Source organism: Nyctereutes procyonoides, unplaced genomic scaffold (genome assembly GCF_905146905.1).
Source record: "Nyctereutes procyonoides isolate TBG_1078 unplaced genomic scaffold, NYPRO_anot_genome, whole genome shotgun sequence".
Classification (NCBI taxonomy): Eukaryota; Metazoa; Chordata; class Mammalia; order Carnivora; family Canidae; genus Nyctereutes; species Nyctereutes procyonoides.
In genome coordinates, this window is record NW_026575024.1 from 12,147,206 (window position 1) to 12,172,386 (window position 25,181).

A 25,181-nucleotide genomic window follows, 5' to 3' on the forward strand; every position below is an offset into this window, starting at 1 on the left:
CAGCACCGTCCCCGGTTTTCCTGGGGACAGAAGTGGGTTCAGCGCGTGGCCGCCGGAGTGCGACCTAGTCTGCTGTCAGGCCCCGGGGACGGACGGACGTAGCGGGTCCTTCTAGAACTGCGGGACGAGCTGCTGCAAGTCAGGTCCACAGCCCTGCAGACCGAGGAGAACCCTCTGCCCCTCGCGGGGCGCAGGTTTTAGAGGGGGAGGCGGAATGAACGAAATCCTCTCCGATCTTGATAAGCGCTACGTCACGAAAATTTAAGACGGGATGATACGACAGCATCAGCGACTCGGAAGGTGCTTGGTCGGCCAGAGAAGACCTCTGAAAAGTGACACTTGACCGGAATTCCAACAAGGAGACAGCTGTGTCCAGATCCCCCCTGAAAAGCTGTGCAAGAGGAGGCTCTAGGCGGGAGCGAGCTGGGCGGGGGCTCGATGCGGTGCAGAGACGCAGATGAAGTTAGGCCTGGGCGGGTTAGATGATGCCAGCCTCCCGAGCCCTGGTTACACACAGTCTCATGTGCATCCATTACAGGATGGTCACCAAATCTACATTCAAAAAAAAAAGAAAAAAACAACAGATTTTATTTATTTATTCATGAGAGAGAAGGAGGCAGAGACACAGGCAGAGGGAGAAGCAGGCTTCAGGCGGGGAGCCCGATGCGGGACTCAATCCTGGGTCTCCAGGATCACACCCTGGGCAGAAGGCAGGCGCCAAACTGCTGAGCCACCCAGGGGTCCCCTGATTGGTCATTTTAAAGGAGAATGAGACAGGTGGGGAGTGAGTGATGGCCAGGTGAAAACTTAAAGCATTGGTCAGTGTAAATGTTATCTGGCTAGCTATGTCTGCTAGCTGGGAATTATCAAGGTTAGGCTCCCATCCTCCCACACAGGGGCACTGAGAAATAGGCCTCACCTTCCTGATGATTTTATATATATATATATATATATTTTTTAAATATATATTTTTTAAAGATTTTTTTTTATTTGAGAGAGCAAGAGTGAGCACAAAAGGAGAGGCAGAGGAAGAAGCAGACTCCCTGCTGAGCGGGGGGGGGGGGGGGGGAGGGGGGCGGCTTGATCCCAAGACCCAGAGATAATGACCCAAGAGGGAAAAAAGGCTGACTTGAATACAGACTAAGCCACCCAGGTGCCCCTGATGATTATGTTTCAAAGGAGTGTCTTTCTAGTCGTTGGGAAAGATACATACACATGTCAAAGGGATAGAAGAAGGATTCACAATTGTAAGCCCTTTTTAGTAAATGCTCTAAGAAAGGGAGGTATCCTCAGGTGTTGGCTAGAGCAAACAGTAAGTTTTCCTGGCAACACTGAGCTTTTTCAAGCAGTCACAAGTGCGTGTGAGTGTATGTGTGTGTATGTGTGTGTGTGTTGAGGGTGGGGGACACTGGGGTCATCCTCGGGTCACGGCCTTATGCTGCTAGAAGCCACGTTCAAGTTTAATCATCTCTTACTGCAGCACATATGCAGACAAGTGGACAGTGTCAGGATATACTGTAGAGGTAGAGCCTGTAGGATCTTATGATCCATGGCATGTGACAATGACAGGAAGCAATGAGGATTTAGGGAAATCCCAGCCCTCAGTTCTGCCACCAGCAGGCCCAGCTATTTCAGAGCTCTTGTGAATACATCAAGAAAATCGTTTTAAAAAATAAAATGACCAATCAGGGGCACCTGGGTGGCCCAGTTGGTTAAACCTCGACTCTTGATTTCGGCTCAGGTCACGCTCTCATGGGTCCTGGCCCAGCTTCACGCTCAGAGGGGAGTCTGCTTGAGATTCTCTCTCTTTGCCACTCATGTGCCTGATCTCTCTCCTCAAAATAAATTTTTTTTATTATTTTTTATTTTTTTTAAAGATTTTATTTATGAGAGACACACAGAGAGAGAGAGAGGCAGAGACACAGAGGGAGAAGCAGGCTCCATGCAGGGAGCCCGATGTGGGACTTGATCCCAGAACTCTAGGATCAGGCCCTGGAATGAAGGCGGCGCTAAACCACTGAGCCACCGGGCTGCCCCAAAATAAAATCTTAAAAAATAAAAATGCCCAATCATCTCTGTACAGTCGGAATCAACTCTCTCCCCTACTGTGAGTAATTTCTGAATAAAATCTGTTTTTACTGCTTTAACAATGTCTGGCTTTATTTATCTTTGACAGCACCCTGGCTATGAACATGTAAAAGCAATCCTGGAGATAAAATGCAAAAATTGCTCTGTTTAAGCAAAAGGGTCATGGATGTAAGTTTTTTGTAAAATTATTCAAACTAAAAAAATTATTCAAACTATTCAACATCACTTATCACAGCACACAAACCCTGCAAGATCTGGCCCCTGCCAACCTGTCTGACCTCATTACTTTCCTCTCTCCACTTTCCACCCTCACTCAACTTACCCACCTTGCCTTCCTTTCTGTTCTGAGCTCCAAGCTTATTCCCATCTCAGAGTGTTTGTACTTGCTCTTGCCTCTGCCTGGAATGCTCCTGTAGACTCCTGAATAACTGGCTCCCTCTGTGCGTTCAGGTTCTAGCTCAAATGTGGCTTCTTCAGAGAGGCCTTCCACCCTGTCTGAAATTGCCCATTCTCCACGCCCAATAACTCAACATTTAGATTTCCCAGATTTATTTTTTTTAAGATTTATTTATTTATGACAGAGAGAGACAGAGAGAGAGGGGCAGAGACACAGGAGGAGGGAGAAGCAGGCTCCATGCCAGGAACCCAACGCGGGACTAGATCCCGGGTCTCCAGGATCGCACCCTGGGCCAAAGGCAGGTGCTAAACCGCTGAGCCACCCAGGGATCCCCTAGATTTGCCAGATTTAACAAGTAAAATACAAGACACACAGATCAATGGGAATCTCAAAAAAGCAGTGCATGATTTTTTAGTATAAATATTGCATGGGACATACTTATACAATAACACATTGTTTATCTGAAATTCATATTTGGGTGTCTTGTTTTATATGGCAACCTCAGCCTCAATATATCATTCTGTTTTCTTCGCAGCATTTATCACTTTTTGCAATTGTCTTTGTTAATTGTTCCTCTCACCATCAGTTTAAGGACTCTATTAGAACAACCACCTTATCTATCTCATTTATAGCTGTCCTCCCAGCACCTAGCAAATAGTACCTGTTCAATATGTATTTGTTTTATTCAAATGTTGAATGAAGGGATCCCTGGGTGGTGCAGCGGTTTAGTGCCTGCCTTTGGCCCAGGGCGCGATCCTGGAGACCCCAGATCGAATCCCACGTCAGGCTCCCGGTGCATGGAGCCTGCTTTTCCCTCTGCCTATGTCTCTGCCTCTCTCTCTCTCTCTCTCTCTGTGTGTGTGTGTGTGTGACTATCATAAATAAATAAAAAATTAAAAAAAATAAATGAATAAAAATAAAAACATTTAAAAAAAACAAATGTTGAATGAAATGCCCTATATAAATAAAGTCCACTGAGAAAGGTATAAGTTATTAGGACATTGGTAGAAAAGATGTACTTTTACCATTGCAGCAATAGTATAAGTAATCAGTTGTACTAATCTGCTTTCCTGGACAAAGATTTTCTGGTGAGATCCTGATGAGAACAACCCTGATGATTTAACAGTTTTCCATCTCTGAGAGCTAATCATGAAGGAGGCTGGCTGGCATCACGTGTATGTCTCGCATCTCTGCCGGCTTCTGCAGGAAGTCTTGAAATGTGCCAGGGTTACCATGTCTCTGGACATAGCCCTAGTGGTGCCCACTCTCCTCACCTTTTGCAGCTGCCAGAAGAACCATGCAGGTGAGGGTTGCAGAGAGGTTCATGTGTCCTCTAGTCTCCATGGGTGATACATGAAGACTCCCTTGGGAATCCCTACCCCTCACCCTACCTCTACCCCATTACGTACACATACTCCCAAGTTTGTTACACCTGCTAATGTGCACATGGTGAAAAATTCACAGGGTACAAACTGAGAGGATTTGGTCATTGGCCAATTAGGACATTCACTATAGGTAATATATTATGTTCTCTGTGTCCTTTTGTTTTATCAGATGTTCTCTGAGAGGCATGTTAGTCTCTCCCACCATGATTCTGGCTTTGTCATTTTTTTAAATTTATTTATTAGTGAGAGATACGAGGGGGGAGGGAGGCAGAGACACAGGCAGAGGTAGAAGCAGGCTCCACGCACGGAGCCCGATATGGGACTTGATCCCTGGTCTCCAGAATCAGGCCCTGGGCTGAAGGCGGAACTAAACCGCTGAGCCACCGGGGCTGCCCTGGCTTTGTCATTGTTAAAGTGTACTCCGTTGTCTTTTTTTTTTTTTTTTTTTTTTTTTAAGATTTCATTAATGGGCAGCCTGGGTGGCTCAGCAATTAGCGCCACCTTCAGTCCAGGGCATGACCCTGGAGACCAGGGATCGAGTCCCACGTCGGGCTCCCTGTGTGGAGCCTGCTTCTCCCTCTGCCTGTGTCTCTGCCTCTCTCTCTCTCTCTGTGTCTCTCATGAATATGAATAAATAAATTCATGAGAGACACAGAAAGAGACACACACACAGGCAGAGGGAGAAGCGGGCTCCATGCAGGGAGCGTGACATGGGACTTGATCCCAGGTCTCCAGGATCAGGCCCTGGGCTGAAGGTGGCGCTAAACCTCTGAGCCACCCAGGCTACCCAGCCTTTTTTTTTTTTTTTTTTTTTTAAGATTTTATTTATTTATTCATGAGAGACAGAGACAGAGGCAGAGACAGAAGCAGAGGGAAAAGCAGTCTTCCTGCAGGGAGCCTGATGTGGGACTCGATCTCAGGACCCTGGAATCACACCCTGAGCTGAAGGCAGATGCTCAACCACTGAACCACCCAGGCATCCCTCTTTTGGTTAACAGTTTCCTGGCATATCTTTTTATCCTCCCTGTTTTATTGAGATAGAATCGACATATCTGGGGCAGCCTGGGTGGCTCAGTGATTTAGCGCGGGCTTCAACCCAGGACGTGATCCTGGAGACCCGGGATCGAGTCCCACCTCTACCTGTGTCTCTGCCTCTCTCTCTCTCTCTCTCTCTCTCTCTCCCTGTGTTTGTCTCTCATGAATAAATAAGATCTTTAAAAAAAATCGACATATCTGGACACATCTTTTACCAGAGCTTTACTATCACTCATCTTTGATCTTGTTATATCATACTAGTTAAGAGCATGTTGGTGCCTGGGTGGCTCAGTCATTTAAGTGTCTGCCTTTGGCTCAGGTCATGATCTCAGGATCCTGGGATTGAACCCTGCGTTGGGCTCCCTGCTCTTCAAGGAGTCTGCTTCTGGGGATCCCTGGGTGGCTCAGCGGCTGAGCATCTGCCTTTGGCTCAGGTCATGATCCTGGAATCCTGGGATCGAGTCCCACATCAGGCTTCCTGCATGGAGCCTGCTTCTCCCTCTGCCTGTGTCTCTGCCTCTCTTTCTGTCTGTGTCTCTCATGAATGAATAAATAAAATCTTTAAAAAATAAAAAATAAAAGTATATAAAAAAAACAAGGAGTCTGCTTCTCCCTCTGCCCCTCCCCCCACTTGTAAACTCTTTCTCTTCCTCACTCTCTCTCTCTCAAATAAATAAATAAAATCTTAGAAAAAAAAGATAAAAGAGCATGGACTTGATTACCTGGGTCAAGACCTTCATGGCATCTGTGTGACACTGGGCAAGTTACTTATAACTGAGCTGGCTAATCTCTGCAGTATGATAGTAATAGTAATTTGCCTCTCAGGGTGGCTGGGAGGATGAAGAACCAGGAAAGATGAGGCCTATGGAAGAGCATCTGAAAAATAGTAACTGTGCGACGATGTTAGCTCTTATCCCCACCCCATGAAATGAGCAGCAATATATTTTTGATGTCTTCTTACTGTCCACTGTCCTGTATTTTCCCAGAAGGTACTGCTGTAGACCTGGACAGGCCTTGGATCCTTGTCTTGGCCCCTCTGCTTTAGAGGGTGTGGCTCTGGTCCTACTCCAGCTGCCCACGGGTGAGGGGTCCATGTGCCCAGTGGGTATGCTCACCCACAACCCATATCACCTTTTTTTTTTTAAGTTTATTTATTCATGACAGAGAAAGAGAGAGGCAGAGACATAGGCAGAGGGAGAAGCAGGCTCCATGCAGGGAACCCGACGTGGGACTCGATCCCGGGTCTCCAGGATCACACTCCGGGCTGAAGGCGGCACTAAACCGCTGAGCCACCAGGGCTGCCCCATATGACCTCTTTTCAGACCTCATTCCAGTTGCATGGGACCCTGGAATTCCCCACTAATTGGCCCCACGCCCCCTTCCAGGCTCTGTGGAAATCTCTTGGCTGGGTCACTCCTGAGAGCAGATACACAGCAGCTGTGAGCACCCCTAAACTGGCTGTGTGACTTGGGGACAAATGTGTAGGCAGGGGGTTTGGACAGAGCTGCATATCCACGCACACATTCGAAGCCTTGTGGTACAAGTTGAGGCTCAGGGTGACGAGGACGAAGGCTGATTCTCCCCATGCTGCTGTGTTCTTACCTGGAACTCTGAGGAGCCTCAGAATTCAGCCTTCGAACCTGGGCTTCCAGGTATTGCAAAGGTATTACTTGTCAAGGAAGGAGAATGGAATGTGTTTTCAAACACTTACTTTTTTTTTTTTTTTTTTTTTTTAGATTTCCTTTATTCATTTGAAAGAGAGAGAGAAGGCTCCCTGCTGAGTAGAGAGCCCAATGTTGGGCTCCATCCTAGGACCCTGGGATCATGACCTGAGCCCAAGGCAGATGCTTAACTGACTGAGCCACGCAGGTGCCCCAAACACTTACTATTTTTTGTTTATGTATTTATTTATTTTTAATGATTTATTTATTTGAGAGAGAGAGCAGGAGCAGGAGCAGGAGGGCCAAAAGAACAGTGAGAGAGAATCCCAAGCCGACTCTACAGCTGAGTGTGGAGCCCAACACAGGGCTCAATCTAACGACCTAGAGATCACAACCTGAGCCAAAATCAAGAGTTACATCCTTAACGGACTGCATCACCCAGGTGCCCCAATAACGTTTAAATATTCAGACTTACTGCATGAGAGCGCACATTTGCATTTCTGCCCCAGAGCCGCAGACATCAACAGTGTGCTACGCTCTCTGCTCGTGGGGACCACTGCCCTACATGATCTACTTTGGTCTGCTCTCCAGCAGATCAGTACAGCCCTCCCTATGTGAGGGACTGCAATAGAAGCTCATGGCTCTCAAGCACCAAGAGGTGGTGTGGGGGCAATGTTTAAGAGGCAAGCCCCAAAGTCAGACTGCAGGGCTTTGAATGTAGCCCTGTTGCCTTAAGCAAGTTCACTGACCTCTCTGAACCCCAGGTATCCTCTATAAAAAGCGGGGTGATAATGGTAATGGTCCCTACCTTATGCAGTGGTTATGGTTGTCTAAGGGCATGATGTGTGCAGAGCAAATGCCTGGCACATCCAGAATCCAATAAATGGTCATTATTACTGTCATTAATCTGCTGCTAGGTGCTGTCACAGTAAAGAAAAACAAGAGTTGAAATGGCAAGAGCATATAAAATGATCAATTAGGGAAGCCTGGCAGGAGGGGTTAGGTTCTTTCTCTCCTCTTTTGGTGGAGGGGGAGGAGGAAATGAGACCAGCGGGGGAGTCCAGGGAATATGGAGCTTCAAACCAGAGCTCTTGTCCTCAACTCCAAAGACTGAGCACCTTCCAGGACTCAGAGGGAAGCAGTGCCTGTGGCTGATCTCCATCATAGCAGGTGTGGAGAGGAAGCGAGTCTTTGGATGGGGTATAGCTTCCTCTTCAAGCTGAACCAGGCAAATGGACAGTGGAATGCCAACAACCCAAGAAAGCAAAGGAAATGACCTGATTCTCCTGATATTTGTGAACTGTCCTGTGAGCATCCTAGAACTTCCATGAAAAAAATGCCCATACTGTCACCAAAATTTTATTGAGTGCCTACCTACTATGCTTCTGTTTACTGTGCTCTAGCAGGTGAGACTATCTGCCAAAACAGCCAGGTTCCTGCCTGGCTCGCACCCTTGAATTCCAGGGGTGGGAGAGACAGATTTCGAACACATCCCTGCAGATGGCGGTGGGTAGTTCTGAGGACAGGAAGGAGGCAATTGAGGAGTTCCCCACTGGGTTGAACCCAGGAGGAGGAGGAACCAGCTACGGAGCAATCTAGAGGAAAAAAAAGCCTTCCAGGTAGACAGAGCAGTGAGGGCAAGGATACTGAGGAAGGAGCAAGTATGAAAATCAAGTAAGTCATGAGTTGGTATTAGAAATTTGGAGGTGTGTAATATATTTAAGATTTTATTTATTTGAGATAGTGTGTGCATGTGTGCACAGGGGGAGGGATACAGGGAGAGGGTCAAGCAGATCCATGCAGAGTGCAGAACCTGATGGGGGGGCTTGATCCCACGACCCTGAAGTCATGGCTGGAGCCACAACCAAGAGTCCAATGTTAACTGACTGAGCCACCCAAGTGCCAGGGAGGTAATATTTAGTGGAAAAAAATGAAGGCAGTTTATGAGTTGGTGGGAAAGAGATGAGACCAGAGCAAGAAACCTCTCAGGGCTGCTGGCCCCACCTTAACATCTGCTCACTTCCTCTCACCTTGTCTCTCTGCTAGTTGTGCTTCCTTTCCCTGTCTTCTGAATGTCCATGGTAGGTAGGCATGAAAGGGCCTGAGATATGGCCCCACAAATGCTCATCTAAGAGAGCTGGTAAAGATTGTTTCTAACGCAGGTGTTTGCAGCAAAACCCAGGCAGTTCAACTTGCACACAGGGGCTTTGGAATAGAAGCTCTTCAGGGACCAGGACTGTGTTCTGCTGGATGCCCCACTTCATTTCCCCACCCCTCCCCCCCAGATGAACTAGTGACAGTAAGTCAGTGTGGTTGGTAGGACAGTGAGTGAGTGCATCTGTGTCCCAGCTCTGCTGCTTCCCAGCTATGTGATCCAGGTACACAGCCTCACTGGTCATCTCTGGGCCTCAGTATCCTCATTTAAAAATGGGTGAGGGGGCACCTGGCTGACTCAGTGGTTGAGCCTCTGCCTTTGTCTTGGTCGTGATCCTGGGGTCCGGGATCAAATCCCATATAGGGCGCCCCATATGGAGCCTGCTTCTCCCTCTGCCTGTGTCTCTGCCTTTGTGTCTCTCATGAATAAACAAAATCTTTAAAAAAAATACAGTATCATAAAAAAAACAAACATGGGTGAGGGGCACCTGGCTTGCTTAGTCGGGGAAGCATGCGACTTGATCTCAGGGTTGTAGGTTCAAGCCCTGTGTTGGGTGTAGAGATCACTAAAATGAATAAATACATAAATAAGTAAATACACTTAAGAAGACAGGTCTGATTCTGCTATTTCATACAGTTGTGAAGTTTAAAGGACTTCCTGTATGCAAAGCACTTAGTAAGGAATCTGCAGGGCAGGAAACCATCAGTGAATGCTACTTCTTTAAAAAGTGACATTAATATAGCCTGCTTATTGCTGATGCCCAAAAAAGGGGCAGAAAGCACACATCCTCTGTACAAAGAGTTCTTCATTCCAGTTTCTGTGATCTGTCCACTGGCCTCTCCTACAGAATGGTGCTTGGTATTTTTTTTTAAAGATTTTATTTATTTATTCATGAGAATACACAGAGAGGAGAGAGAGAGAGAGAGGCAGAGACACTGGCACAGGGAGAAGGAGGCTCCATGCAGGGAGCCCAATGTGGAACTCGTGGGACTCGATCCTGGGCCTCTAGGATCACGCCCTGGGCTGTAGGCGGTGCTAAACCTCTGAGCCACTGGGGCTGCCCTGGTGCTTGGTTTTTGCTTGCTTCTCACAAACTTCTAACTGTATGAGAAAATCAGTATGCCAATTTTAAGGCTTAAATTCACTCAAGCTAAGAAGTTTACCAGAACACATGGTGTTTCTTGAAAATAAATCAAGATACATTCTTTAAGCAAATCTAAATTAGGTCAATGAAGAAGCAGCTATAGAAGCTTTATGCAAAGATGGGGAGTCTCTGGGAAAGATGAAAATGGACTTATAAAAATTATCCGCAAAGGCTATCTTCAGTTGAGCACCAGATAATGTTGGCTTGTGTCCAGAAATGGACATGTTTAAAAATACTAAAATAATTCCTGCCAGAATCCTTGGGGAGTCCTCATCCCTTCTTCTTTTGCTGTGGGTATGTAATTGCATTTAGTAAGCTGGCCACTCCTAAGAGGTGACACAAATCACTAACTCAAGGACAATTTAGCAGTTTTCTTGAACTGGACAACAGGCATGTTACATAGCTTTGCAGAAATTTCAGGGAGCCGCTCTGGTCCTTTGAGAAAGAAAACATACTTTTGCCTAAAATGTGTTCCAGTCTGTGGGCAGTGTGATGCTGAAATGATCTTGCAAAATGGTTAAATGATTGACCTCAGCACGCCCTCCTTTCTTTTTTTTTTTTTTTAAATTTTTATTTATTTATGATAGTCACAGAGAGAGAGAGAGAAAGGCAGAGACACAGGCAGAGGGAGAAGCAGGCTCCATGCACCGGGAGCCCGACGTGGGATTCGATCCCGGGTCTCCAGGATCGCGCCCTGGGCCAAAGGCAGGCGCCAAACCGCTGCGCCACCCAGGGATCCCCGCCCTCCTTTCTAAAATGGGTAAACAGGAGTGATTTTTTTTTTCCTTTTTTTTACAGGAAGGCCAAAGAAAGTGGATGGTATCTGCTACAGACAGACTTTTGGGTCTGAAAACACCATATTAAAGAGTTGTTAGAGTCAATTTAGTACAGGGTTTTTCAACCTCAGCACCAGTTAGACCTTGAGGCAGGGTCATTCCTTGCAGTGAGGGCTGTTTAGCAGCATCCTACTCACCCTCCTCCTTCCCTGACAGCCCAAAATGTCTCTAGACATAGCCAAGTACCCCAAGTGCCCCTTGGGGACAGAACTGAAAACTCCTGGTTGGCATCAGGCTGAAAATCACTGCTCTAGATAAAACCCAGGCACCACCTGCTATGGAGAGATAAAGACTCTTTAGAAAGGTTTTCCTTTTTGTTCTTTACTGGTGTATCTGAAATGTGGGACCACAGAGAGCCATCATTTTATTCCAATAAATTAATAAAGATGAAAAAGTATTAGTTTCAGCGGGGGAGTACTTTAAATACAATAGTGATTTATAACTTTAGGATATTTCAGAAAAAACAGATTCTGAATTGAGAGAGTAAAGCCAAGCATGTCTTCCTGTGCTGGCACCCTTTGTGAACCTCAGAACTCTCTTCTACTAAGTGTCCAAGTTGGCTACTCTGTGAGTCTTCTTTTGTAAACCTGACCTCAACACCAGCCAAGAGATTTTTGTCTTTTCTTGGGAACTCACCTACTTACTGGTCAAACTAATTAATGGGTTAAAGTGAATTCAAGAGATAAATAAGAATGTTTTCCTGACTGGATTTTTTCCCTTTCCTGGGGAGGTAGGGGAAAGTAGGGAAGCTTACTTGAAATAATTGAGACCCACAATTCATTGAGACACAACTAATATTCTCCCATTAGAAAATATTTTTGTTAACTATTGAGACCAAATTTTACCACCAATTGAGAACTACAAGCTTATAAATACTGCCAATAACAAATGAACCACAAACTAGAGATTGATATATATATATATACACATATATATTACTATATCAAAAACAGCTTTACTTTTTAAAACTTTATTGATTTACCACCTGATTAAAGCATGGGATTTTAACAGTATTATACATAATATTTTTACATAGAAAACTTTACATAGCATTTCATATTATATAATTCGGCTTATTCTTTCAAAAATGTATACATCCATTGGGCAAGGAATGCTTTTCATTAAATTACCAATATTAAATGCACTTAATCATCGTGTATAGATTAAACAAAAGTAGCTATTAACTTACTTTTAGGCATTTTAAGGAGGTAAAACATATTTTGCACATAAAGAAATATTTGATGCAAATATGAAGATAAAATTTTTTAAAAATTAGAACACTGAGAAAAACTACATCTTTGATGAGTGTCTTTTTTTTTTGAGAGCAAGGATTTCCAGATAGATTCATTCTTTTAAATATTCAGCTTTGGTTTCTTTGTTTCTCCAACTACAAAGCTGCTGATAGCAAAACTTCAGGATTTCACATAAGTTCAAGCCATGTCTACTTTAACGCAAATGTTAAAACAGAACTCAGAAAATGTAGTATTAAGGACCTAGCTTCCGTCACAACCAATATCCATTTGCATCGTAACAACAAACATTTGAATGGGATGGTCTTACTAGCATCTGCCAGCAGGTTCCTTCGATAACTATAAAGACTACGAGATGGATAGCCATAATCACAAAAGAACAAGAAAAAGGTTTAGAGATTTTTTTTTTTGCATTTTGTACAAAAGTCACCTGTCAGAGGAAAATGCTGCGTTTCCAGATATTATTATACAATTCCCATAATGTAGTTCTTTGGTTGTACATGAGGAGTAACAGGAAAAAGGTGTATTTGACTCTAAAGATGCATGTTAGAAATCAAATTTCCCATCCACTGTTTGTTGTTAAGATGCCAGAGCTGGTGATTTCCCTAAAGGACAGTGCAGGAAAACAAAGTTGTTCTAAGTAGCATTATTGTAACAAAAACTTCTCTGGAGACCCAGCACAGATAATCAACACTTAAAGCATTCTGACAAAGAAATAAGGCCTTGGAAATATTCCATCTTCTCTCACATTGTTAGTGAACAGTGTCCTGGCCTGGGGCTGCAGTCACACGCACTCAGTTCTCACTAGTGTTTGAGTGGCACAAGCCACGTTTACCTTGAGATAGGACAGATTTATTCACAAAGTGGAATTTAGGCTGAATGGCTTATTTGTAGAGGTAAGGAATTTCCTCTGTATGTCACGGGCCACCGGCAAGAATGATTACCCCAAATGGTTTGACATCACGGTTTTTAAAAAGGTCCATGCTGGTACAGTTCAGATGCCTCATTCAGAAAATCCAATCTTTTAAAAGAGAAAGGAAAGAAAGAAAGAAAAGAAAAGAAAGAAAGAAAGAAAACAAAAACCAAACTCAAAGCTGAATGTTTGGGCATGGAACAAAATGCGTTCCCATACTCCCTGCTCTGCAAGAGGTGGCAAGAATGAAAGAGAAGGCAGGAAGACACATGGGGTGGGGTCACAGTTGAAAATGACGTGACATGAGGACCTCCAGTCGGGAATGGAGTAGCACAGGGAATGGAAGCACGAACAGACATGCGCGTTCCTGAGCACGCTGTCAGGACAAATGCGGGTGGAGAGCAAGGGCTTGTTGAGGCTGTGACCACAGCACCAGGGAAAGGGTCTCAGCTGCAGCATAAGGATGAATGCATTCCAGGACAAGGTACATTAAAGGTGCTGACGTTTTCCATTCACAGTAAAATACTCGCCCACCGTCCCTTCTTCCTAAATTCTACAGCTCCTCTTCTCTAATGTATGTAAGTAACATAAAAACCTAAACCTGTTTTTCTTTGGTAGAGAAATTAATATACTTTGGGGAAAATAGAAGTACTGCTGGCCCAAACCAAACATTTGGCCCAAACCAAAAAAAATAGTACTGCTGGCCTAAACCAAACATTTCTCAAGGCTGTTAAAAACAAAAAATGTTTAAGAAATCGGTTTCTTAGGAAACAAAAGCACCAGAAATCCTTCTCTATAAAGAAAAAAACATCTGATTTTAGATGGTTCCCAACTTGCTAACTTCTAAGGCACCAGAGTTGACATCAATACAACCCAATTTACAGGACTGAAGAGCATAGGCAGAAGTCTAAATGTGTTAATGACTCCGTGTAACACTTGTTCTACTGCTGAGTGGAGGCTCGTGGGGAGCCCTGGGTGAGGGGGCGGAATGAAGCCTGTGTTCTCTTTCTCACCGACTCAGAATAAATCCAGCTTCCAAACAGACCACTTCCAGGCGCCAGGCCCCGTCTGTGTGCTGCAAATGTTTACATAAGCCGCTGGATCAGGATTCAGTTATAATTGGAGTTCAGAGTACTGCACCTTCATTAACACAACAAGGACCCCCAGAATCCAACCCTTCCAAAGAACGCAGCTCCTAGGCTCAAGGTCACGGCAGCACCCAGGCACAGGCCATCTCCTGCTGCAGTCACAGGTCACAGTTCCCTGTGCTGGCCCCACCACAGCACAGGCCTACTCTGGGTGGAGGACTCTTGGCGGGTGGCTGAGGAGGTTCATAGACGGCCCTTCTCCCGCACAGCCGCCACCCCTCTCCAGAGGGCCCTTGAATGGGGACTGTGCAAAGCAGGGACGCTAAACTCACTATTCTGAGGTAAAAATAAAAGGTTTACTAAAATATAAATTAACTCTGTTAAATTACTACTTCATTTTTGTTACTACTTCATATATTAGATTTCAGAGGGTGTGAGATGGACAAGGTGTTCTGGAAATTTTCAGACCCATCCATAAATACTTACTTCCAAGGAAGGCTAATCGTCTTCATTACATTTTTTACTTTTTCCTATAGACGTTTTCTCCCCAAGTTACTAAAACAGGGAGAGCCAGGAGGCACTACCTTTTAAAATTTTTAACCTTGCAAGTTCTTAATTCTAAATTACTAAACTCTGCTTTCAATGAAATCTTCAATAATATCTTTTCATAAAGTATTTAAAAATCACTCAGACATTAACAGAACAAAACAAAAACAACCCCTTTCCCCACTTTCTCCAAACTAAACAATCTAACTATAGCTGACTCACAACTGACAAAAACATTCATAATTCTCCAGCACACTCAAACGACAACAAAAAATCCAGCATATTTTAGGTGGCATTTAGCCATTACAAGAAATTTTATTAACAGACTCTCTAATAATCACGAACCTCTACAGCTATGTTCAGTGTCTTAAAGGAAAGCAACTTCCTCTGACAGAACGCAGCCAGCCAATCATGGGACTCTGCTAGGAAATGGCGCATGTGCGGTGACAGGCTTGACAGTCTAGTCAGTAAGACGGAATGATGGAGATGAAACAGACTCCCCACTTACTGTGTTAACTGGCTATGCAACACTTTAATGAAATAGCACAACGTCTCAGCCAGGGACTGATGGGACCCATGTCGAGGCCAGCTTCCTCCAGGTCATTCTGAGCTCCCAGATGCCGACTCCCTATTTCTACGATCTGACCCTTCACGAGATGTGCCAGGCAGAGGTGGCATGGTGAATGTTCCGCAGAGCTGTAGTTGTGGCCCGCAGGGGTCAGGGCTACCACACTGGTGACAGCGTCCCTGGTACCTGTGATGGCTCTTCTGGAATCCATATTTTATATACAACACCTATCCGTAGGAAGAACTTGCGCAGAACTGCTCGGAGCTCAGGAATCAGGTCAAACTGCATAATTTCACACAAGTAGGGGTAGTACATAGAAGCGTGTGCTTTAAACTTGAGGTCGGAGAGAAGGAGAGAGCTCAAATTAGACAGGGAACTACTTTTTCTGGCACTAGTTTCTCAAAAGTATTCATCTCACCCTGGAACTTCTTGTAGTACTGGTGCTTTTCCTCACTATTTCAAAAGTTGGTGGGAAAAATTTGCAAATTAGAATGTCTTTTAATTATGTTTAACTCCAGACACAAATTCTTTGGGGATAGCTTTGCTACCAAACACAATGTTCGGTTTTAGCAAAGCAGATTCCCCCTTCTGAACCAGGGCTTCCCTATCTGGATGGACCCTCTCTTCCAACACAGCAGTGCTCCAAATCACTGCAGCATTTTAACTGCTACACACACGCAGTTCCAAGGTCAGCCTTTCTTAACTGGGGTTCTTGGAGAGACAGAGTCCCAGTATGCTACGGCACCCTTGTCTGCAATGAATGAACTTTCCTCTAATGAATCTAGAATGGTGCTAGTTATGTAACTGTCCTTGGAAGAGCTGAGGAAATCATTAGATTCTGAGTAAAAAGGCAACCCAAACCTAGGTGCTAGTGGGGACATTAGGATTTCCTGGTTTATACCTTTTCATCGTTTATTTTGAGGGTTTTTGTTAGAAGCAGCAACAGAAGACTTGTCCAGGCCTCCCGATGGCTCTCAGAATTTACTGTGATGAAATAGGCAAGGGCCTCACTGCACACACTGGAAGAATCAAGACAGGGGGTGGCATGTCAAACAGAAGATTAACTCTCACAATCTACGGGAGTGGAAAACTCTTCCTTCTTACAATGAGTACTTATTTACTGGGCACCTGGCTCTGGCTATGCATCTCAAGCAATTCACTAAGACTCAGTTTCCTTGGCTGTAAAACAGGGATAAATAATTGTACCAAATTCAGGGGGCTGTTGTGAAGTTTAAACATTTGCTTAGCTCAGGGCCTGCTCATAGCCTACGGCCCAATCAGCGTTTGCACACAATGAACACAGAGCCTATCATCCATAGCTGACTACACACTGCTTTTCTCTCTCTTCTCCTGTCACATATAATTGCTACTTTCTTTTTTCTTTTAATCTCTCTCCCCCAAACATGGGGCTGAAACTCATGACCCTGACCTCGAGAGTCAAGAGTTGCATCCTCCACTGACTGAGCCAGCCAGGCAACACTCTAAGACATTTTCTTAAGTAGATTCCGTAACAGTGGTTTACTGTGTCAAAGAAAGACTGAACATTTAAGGCTCCTGATTTTAATGTCACTTGCTTTCCCCTCAAAAAATCCCCTCACTATACATTCCCACTAGCAGTATAGGAGAGTTCATGTCTTACTTATCTCGATTGTCAGCACTGCATGGTAATGGTTTTAAATCTTGAAAGAGTGAAAAGGGCTTAGACAAATAGCATCTTGCTCATAGAAAGCTGGGTGGTGAAGATCTATTTTTCTGTCTGGGGCTCTCTCTCCATGCCTTCGCATTGTCTCCCCATTGCTGCAGTTTGGCATAATTCAAGTCAGGACATCCTGGTAACTCACAGGATTCCAATACATTCTTGGGAAGAAGGGAGGGTGGGAGGTTAGAGCCAACATTGCCGAAAGGGACTTGACCAAGATTTCACTTTTGGCTTGTTGATTGAGCTCTGAGCACTTTTTACTGCCCCTGTTTCGGTGCTTTAAGAAACTTATGAATGAAAGAAATGAGTCCCCACCCTATTCAGGGCATTAACAAGTGAAATACAAATGTCTATATATAGAAGGAAAAAGCAAAAAGGATAGCAGTCTGTGAGGCCATCAGCACGTAGGTATTTTTCTCTTATTCTTTTCAAGTCAGAGTATTATTGTGATGCATTTTGTGTTTTACAGATAAATACATTTATCTGACATTTAATCAGAAACTAATCTTCTTACGTTAAAAGTCGCTGCTGTATTTCCTCCCAGGAATCCCTGTGGTTCTCGTCGACATACATCCGAAACAGGATCCTCAAACAACAGGCCAGGCTGCTGGTTTCTTGTTTTAGAAGGTTAGGTTTAGATTTGCCCTTAAAACCTAGAGATTAGAGTTATATAAATAGCACATACTTCTAGGATAATGCTGAGAAATCACACAGGACCCTAATCTAGTTACTTTAAGGAACACTGAAAAGAATTATCTGAAATTTTTTTTCAATTAAAGTACAGTTGACATATAACATTACTCTTAATCACATTTGCTTAAACAAAGCAGTACCAATCTGTCACAGAGATGTGTAAACCACTCTTACAAGAAAAACCTATTACAAGCAAAGGCATAAAACATGTAGATCTGTTAAAGCCATAAAAAAAAAATGACACTGGGGCATCTGGGTGGCTAGTCAGTTGAGCACCTGTTTTTGGCTCAGGTCATGATTCCAGGGTCCTGAGACTGAGCCCCACATTGGGCTCCCTGCTCAGTGGGGAGCCTGCTTCTCCCTCTCCCTCTGCCCTTCTCCCTACTTGTGCTTTCCCTAATAGATTAATAAAATCTTTAAAAAAATGACATTATAAAATAGGCATCTGGGAAGAAAATTAATGGTTGGTTACCTAGTAATGGTAACCATAAAAAATTATAGAGTATCATTTTTGTGCAAAGTTCAAAAGTGAGCCTCCCACTGTCACCTTCCATATATATATATATCACTTACCTCCAGGATTTATGTATGTATTTTTGGAGGTGAGGGAGAGAGAGAACCCCTAAAAGCCTCAGCAAATGTATGAATGCTTTGTTTTTCCTAGACTATTACAATTTTTATATCATCATATTTAACTATACCATTTTATTTTTTATAAAGATTTTATTTATTTATTTCAGAGAGAGAGTGGAGGGAGAGGCAAAGGATGGCAGAGGAAATCTCAAGCAGGCTCCCTGCTGGCTCAGTCCCAGGACCCTGAAGATCACAACCTGAGCCAAAATCAAGAATTGGATGCTTAACTAACTGAGCCACCCAGGTGTCCCTTAATTACACAATTTTAACCTAATATAAAATTTCTTTTTTCTTTTTAAAAAAGATTTTATTTATTTATTCATGAAAGACAGAGAGAGGCAGAGACACAAAGAGGGAGAAGCAGACTCCATGTAGGGAGCCCAATGTGGGACTCGATCTAGGGACTCCAGGGTCACACCCCGAGCCAAAGGCAGATGCTCAACTGCTGAGCCATCCAGGCATCGCTAATGTAAAATTTATTTATTTGCTAGATCAGTTTGAGTCTCTATCAATTTATTTTTCCAATTCTTCTTGAAAATCTCCCACATGCTAGGCAGTATTCCTGATACTGGGATGGAATGCATCCAGCATGTCCTTCTCTTCCCCTCAAGCATGAGAAGACCTGGCAAGTTATTCCCTTTTTTTAAAATAAAGATTTTATATATTTATTCATGAGAGACAAAGAGAGAGAGGGAGAGAGAGAGGGAGAGAGGCAGAGATATAAGCAGACTCCATGCAGGGAGCCCGATGCGTGACTCAATCCTGGGACTCTAGGATCATGGCCTGGGCCAAAGGCAGGCACTAAAACATTGAGCCACCTGGGGATCCTCAGTTATTTCAGCTAAATGTACAATATCAGGAGTTTCCCAAAGGCTTTCATATTTCAGGTTGGCAGCCAGTATGGTCATTTGCCATAGCTGCTGTGTGGCCTCACCTGCTCTCCACAGGACAGTCCGTTGCTCGTAATTGGAATTGAAGGCCTTTGAGAATGAGTGAGACTCCTGCAGGCAGTCCAGCAGCTTGAAGAGATGCTGGGAAGACATGCACTTATACATGCCCTGGTCCTCCGTCTCTATGTGGATGTCTGCATCCAGTGTGTCTTGCTAGAAAGGGGAAGATGGGGGAGCTATGTGAGGGTAGGCTGGTTCTAGACATTGAGGCAGTCCTCACTGCCAGAAGTCCTCCTCTGTCTGAGAATCACACACTTCATTCCTCACCACCCTGAATGTTTCTCTGTTACACTCTGTTCACCAGCCAGGGGAATAATTCTGCCCAGCTCTTGCAGGACATTGGGCTTTGTTGGCCCAAGTTTCTGCTTTGTCAGTACTGCCTTCGCTGCATGAACGTAAGTGTGTGCTTCTCTACAGGACTCCACAGTCCTCTTTTAATATTGTATAATGAAATTAGAAAACAAGAAAGTCACCCTGTCCTATATGAGATGGAAGGTGTGAGTCTCACAATACTATGAAAGACAGAAAGTGCTAACTAAGTGAAGCCTGAGTGGCATCTTTAGCTTCAATCAGATGATTAATGAATGTAGTAAGCTTCATAACTGTGTTTTCAAATGTGAAAGGAAAAAAACGTAGAAAATGCTAGAAATTTTTATTGAACATGTTGCCTAAAATGGGATACATACTTAGGGATTTTATATTTGAGCCTTCTAGGAATGGATCTAACCTTCTTATAAACCAGAGATTACAAAAACAGCAGAGTTGGCAATATTCTCCAAATTGGTCTACAGAGTCAGTGTAATCCTTATCAATACCCCGGATTACTGCTTTACAGAAATTGACAAGCTGATCCTAAAATTCAAATAGAAACACATGACACAGAATAGCCAAAACAGTGTTAATAAAAGCAGCACAAAATTAGAAGTCTCAAACTTCCAATTTCATTCAAGACAGTGTGGTATTAGCATAAAGATGGGCAAGAAGGTCAATGGAACAGAACTGAGAGTCCAGAAATAAATCCTTATATTTAGGGTCAAGTGATTCCCAACATGGGTGCCAGAACAAATGTAAATGAACTAAAAAACAGATCAAAGACCTACATGTAAAAGCTAAAACTCTTAAAATATAGGCCTAATCTTTGTGACCCTGAATTAGGCCATGCTTTCTTAGATGTAACACTAAAAGTACAAGGATTCAAGAAAAAAATAGTAACTCAAACTTCATTAAAATAAAAAATTAAATAAAAAAATAAAAATAAATAAATTTTTGTGCTTCACAGGCCATCATCAAGAAACTGAAAAGATGGGATCCCTGGGTGGCGCAGCGGTTTGGCGCCTGCCTTTGGCCCGGGGCGTGATCCTGGAGACCCCGGATCGAATCCCACGTCGGGCTCCCGGTGCATGGAGCCTGCTTCTCCCTCTGCCTGTGTCTCTGACTCTCTCTCTCTCAATCTGTGACTATCATAAATAAATAATAAAAAAAAAAATTAAAAAAAAAAAAGAAACTGAAAAGCCAAAAAAAAAAAAAAAGAAAAAAGAAACTGAAAAGACAACTAGAGAACGGGAGAAAATAGTTGTAAATCATATATCTGATAAGGAACCAGTATCCAGAATATATAAAAACTCTTATGACTCAATGTTAGAAAGAGAAAAAATTCCAATTTAAAAATGAGCAAAGAAAAAAAATGAGCAAAGGATTTGAACAGACATCTCTCCAAAGATACACAAATGGCCAATAAACACAAGATGCTCAAGGGTCGCTAGTCCCTAGGGAAACAGAAATCATCACAATGAGAAACAACTTCATGTCCACTGGGATGGCTGCGATAATTAAAAAGACAGTAACAACCATTGATGAGGATGTGCAGAAACTAGAGCCTTCATCTACTGCTGCTGGGAAGATAAAGTAGAACAGCTGTTCTAGAAAACAGTCTGGCAATTCTTCAAAAAATGTAGGCACCAGAGATACCATATGACCCTGCAATTCTACTCCTGGGTATGTGTTCTAAAGAATTAAAAACATGTCCACATGAAAACTTGTATACAAATGTTCATAGCAGTGTTATTCATCATAGTCAGACAATGGGATCAATAGACGACTGGATGAACAAAATGTGGTACAGCCATACAATGACATATTACTTTACATATACATACACATCCACATATATGTAACAACATGGATGTGACATGCTACACATACATATTACAACATGGATGAACTTGGAAAACATTATGTTAAGTCAAAGAAGCCAGACACAAAAGTTCATGCTTTATATGACTGTATGAATATGAAATATGCTGATTAAGTAAATCCATCGAGACAGAGGGTAGATTAGTGGTTATCAAGGACTGGGGTGAAGGAAGGCAGAATGACGGCTAATGGTTAGCACATTCCCTTTCACAGTGATAAAAATATTCTGGAGTTAAACAGGGGTGATGTTTGGACAACTTTGTGAATACACCAAAACTCTAAACTGTATATATTTAAAATAGAGAAACAAAAAAGGATAGCTTTTGGGCTGGATCTAGCCAACAGATACATTTTGTTCATCAGTATTATATCACTTAATAAACAGATTTCCTATAGGAAAAAAAAAAATCCTGATGCTGGCTCCTCTTGAAAAATTGGAAGACTGTCATGACTTGACCCACCTGATAGCAATATACTGCTGGGGCTGGGAGGTGGCTGCGGCTCCAGCTGGGACAGAGCTCTCTGGCCTCCCAAGTCCCACCCACCCTGCCGCACTCATTCACAGGATCTGCTAGCCCTTGAAGTACTTCATTTTACAACTATGGTGTAATGTTACTATCCAACTTTTGGACACCCAATCCTCTGTTTCCAAGAATAACATACATATAAAAGGTTGTACATACAGAACAAAAAAGTCAACTTTCTAAAGGAAAAATTGATATCTTTTATCCATATATTTTTCTCAGTTATTTGTGGTTAAACTGTACGCCACTTAGGAGGAATAGTCGCTGTGATTAATAACACTCTTTTTACAAAGCACCAAGGTGGGGATGGCACCTGAGCAGTGGGATGCTAGTAAACTGGCTCTTGGGAAAATTAAAAAAAGAAAAAAAAAAAAAGCCCTGATTTTTAGTGTTTGCTGATTTCTGTGGTATAAATATTCCGATCAGGGCCAATTTCTCAAGCTACCAATATGCCATGACTGAACACTCATCTCTCCCCAGCCCTGGGGAGAGATGAGCACGATGGGCTCTTGTGAGCCACTCCAAGTGGCTCCAGCACATCCCTGCAATCTGAGCAACCTCCCTACAGACAAGGACGTCCTTCTCGAGGCTGATCTTATTACCTGGGCAGCAACCATGTGTTCTGCATCTTCCTTTCTGCTTGTGGCAGGGTAGAACACAATGTTGTCGATGGTCTGTATCAATTCCAACTGGACCACACACTTGATGAGGAGGCTGGCAAACAGTTTCTGATCTATATTAGATGATAAAGATTAAACCTAATAATGATTCAGCCAGAGTTGAATAAGTATTCACCAAACTCCTACTATGTGCCACACACGGTCCTTGATGCTGTGGCCTAACAATGAATAAGCTGGACAAAAACCCCATGGCAGAGACAGATGAGAAACAAGATACTGAAGTCTAAAGAATGGTAGGTCAAATGACAATGACAAACCTGCAACTGGGATACTTGAGCAAAGACCCGAGGGGAGGAGTCAGCTCCACCGGCAGGTGGGCCCCTCCACGCCAACCCCCCCCCCCCCCCGCCCCTTCTTCCAACAAGCTTCTCTGCCACCCGCCGCCGGGACACCTTCAGACAGCTCCCAACTGTGCGCTTAGGGAAACTCCTCGCCCAGGTTCCTACAGCAACCAGACTCTCCAAAGTGGCTGTCAGCCTTAAGGGGCAGGGGCAGGGGCAGGGGCAGGGCTCTTTTCCAATCTTAGTTCCTAATCACCTTCTGTCTGCTCTGGAGGTGGTATCCTCTGTCTGAATCTGCTTCTGTTTCCTTCAAGAGTCCCCTTTACCTTTCTCTTAGTGGCTAGCCATTTTTGACTAGCTAGCTAATCATTGTTTAGGGAGAATCTTCTCATTGGTGTGGCTTCTGCCTACTGACTAACTCTGGCTAATAGTCCCTCCCTCCATCTTTGTCTTCTCACTCTCTGGGCTCAGGGGCGGCCCACGTTGGGCACATCACAGGTGTTGACTGGACTATGACAAAAGTAGAGATTCCTTATTCACTTATTGTTACAGAATCAGAATGTTGAAAACATTAAACAAAGTGTTTAGGGATGGCAAACAGGGAGGATGGGTCATTTCCAAGTTTTGGAAGCGACTGTGTAATTGTGTGTGTGTGTGTGTGTGTGTGTGTGTGTATGTGCGTGTATTAAATAAATTCTCCATTTTGAATCAGTTTTATTTTTTATTTATTTTTTTTCTTCCCTTTTTATTTATTTATTTATTTATTTATGATAGTCATAGAGAGAGAGGCAGAGACACAGGCAGAGGGAGAAGCAGGCTCCATGCACCGGGAGCCCGACATGGGATTCGACCCCAGGTCTCCAGGATCACGCCCTGGGCCAAAGGCAGACGCCAAACCGCTGTGCCACCCAGGGATCCCTGAATCAGTTTTAATAAAAGAAGAATATGGTGGATTTGTAGGACATGTACATTTGATATATGCCAATTCAGTGACACCAGCTTGGACCAAAATTGAAAAGGAAGGAGAGGGATCCCTGGGTGGCTCAGCGGTTTGAGCGCCTGCCTTTGGCCCAGGGCGCGATCCTGGAGTCCTGGGATCAAGTCCCACGTTGGGCTCCCAGTGTGGAGCCTGCTTCTCCTTCCTCCTGTGTCTCTGCCTCTCTCTCTATCATAAATAAATAAATAAATCTTAAAAAAAAAAAAAGTGAAGGAGAGTACAAGTGGCATGAGACTGTGCCTGTTGCCCTACTCACCACACAGATGCCCCCAGAGCAGGCTGAGATGGGAAACTGGAAGAATGTTCCCAAGAAGAATGGCAGGGGTCTCAAGTCCCAGGCACCTCTCAGAGTATAAACCTCTTGCTGCACCAAGAGTGGCTCTATTTACAGAACTGTACACACATGTACCCTCCACACAAATCAAACCTTTATCTAGAGCTGATGAGAGGCAGAGCTCTTCCACTCACCAGCCCCTGCAGAGGCACTGGCTGTACTGTAGATACTGAGGAACAGCATCTGAGTGTCCAACATGGTGCCTTTTTTTAAAAAAAGATTTTATTTGAGAGAGTGAGCGAGCATGAGCATGGGGAGAGGCAGAGACAGAGAATCTCAAGCAGATTCCACACTGAGCGCAGAGTCTGATGAAGGGCTTGACTGCAGAGCCCCAAGATCATGTCCTAAGCCAAAACCAAGAGTCAGATCTTAACCAACTGAGTCATCCAGGCACCCCCAACATGGTGCCTTTTTATGGATTCAAATGGTGGTTATGTTTTATGCCTTCAAAAGATAGTGGGGGACCACATGTGACTTTGTCTAATGCACTGCCTCAGAAGTTTACAACAACAACAAGTTTACGACACTGTCAACACTGACAGTCCGGCATGAGAAGAGGGTGGAATTGCTATGAAGAAAAACAACAGAGCCACAGCTGGAAAAGGACCAGACTAGGGGAACATTCCAGTTTCTTAGTCAGCGGGAAGTGTGTCTGAGTCCCAACTCCACTACAAAGTAGCAAGTCATGTCATCTATCTAGGCCCCAGTTCATGCAACCGTAAATAGCATCTCCTTAAAGGGCTAGAGAATGATTACAAGATCACACAAATGAAACACACAGTGCAGTGCCTGGCTCACAGAGACTCTTAACCCATTTTTAAAAATGACAGATGATAAAACAAAACCACAAGTAACAGTGAGAGGCAAACTGATCAAAGTAATCTGAAACTCATATCTAGAAAAGGGATCTCTAACACATAAAAAGCTCCCCCAAAACAATAAAAAGACTAACAGCCAATATACAATGAGGAAAGAGTTGAAAAGACGATGAAAAAATAGAAATGTGTTCTTAAACACATGAGAAACTGCTCAGCTTCACTCATAAGATCACGTGAACAGGTACAATTTTAACAGATAGGAATCTGTAATTATCTGTCAAGATGGCAAGTGCACTTCACCCAGCAATCCTAC

The 25,181-nt window shown here is 43.7% G+C and overlaps 1 protein-coding gene across 1 annotated transcript in view; it reads right to left on the minus strand.

The window, feature by feature from the left end:
* Positions 1-11,673: 11,673 nt before the first annotated feature.
* ARFGEF2 (ADP ribosylation factor guanine nucleotide exchange factor 2) overlaps positions 11,674-25,181 on the minus strand; it is a 98,005-nt gene continuing 84,497 nt past the window's right edge. The window contains exons 35-39 of the mRNA XM_055301154.1: positions 22,361-22,491; positions 19,026-19,194; positions 17,280-17,418; positions 15,968-16,085; positions 11,674-15,399 (exon numbers count right to left, since the gene is read on the minus strand). Of these exons, the coding sequence (XP_055157129.1) occupies positions 15,223-15,399; positions 15,968-16,085; positions 17,280-17,418; positions 19,026-19,194; positions 22,361-22,491 (734 nt within the window). The 3' untranslated portion in view covers positions 11,674-15,222. The remainder of the gene's footprint in view (positions 15,400-15,967; positions 16,086-17,279; positions 17,419-19,025; positions 19,195-22,360; positions 22,492-25,181) is intronic.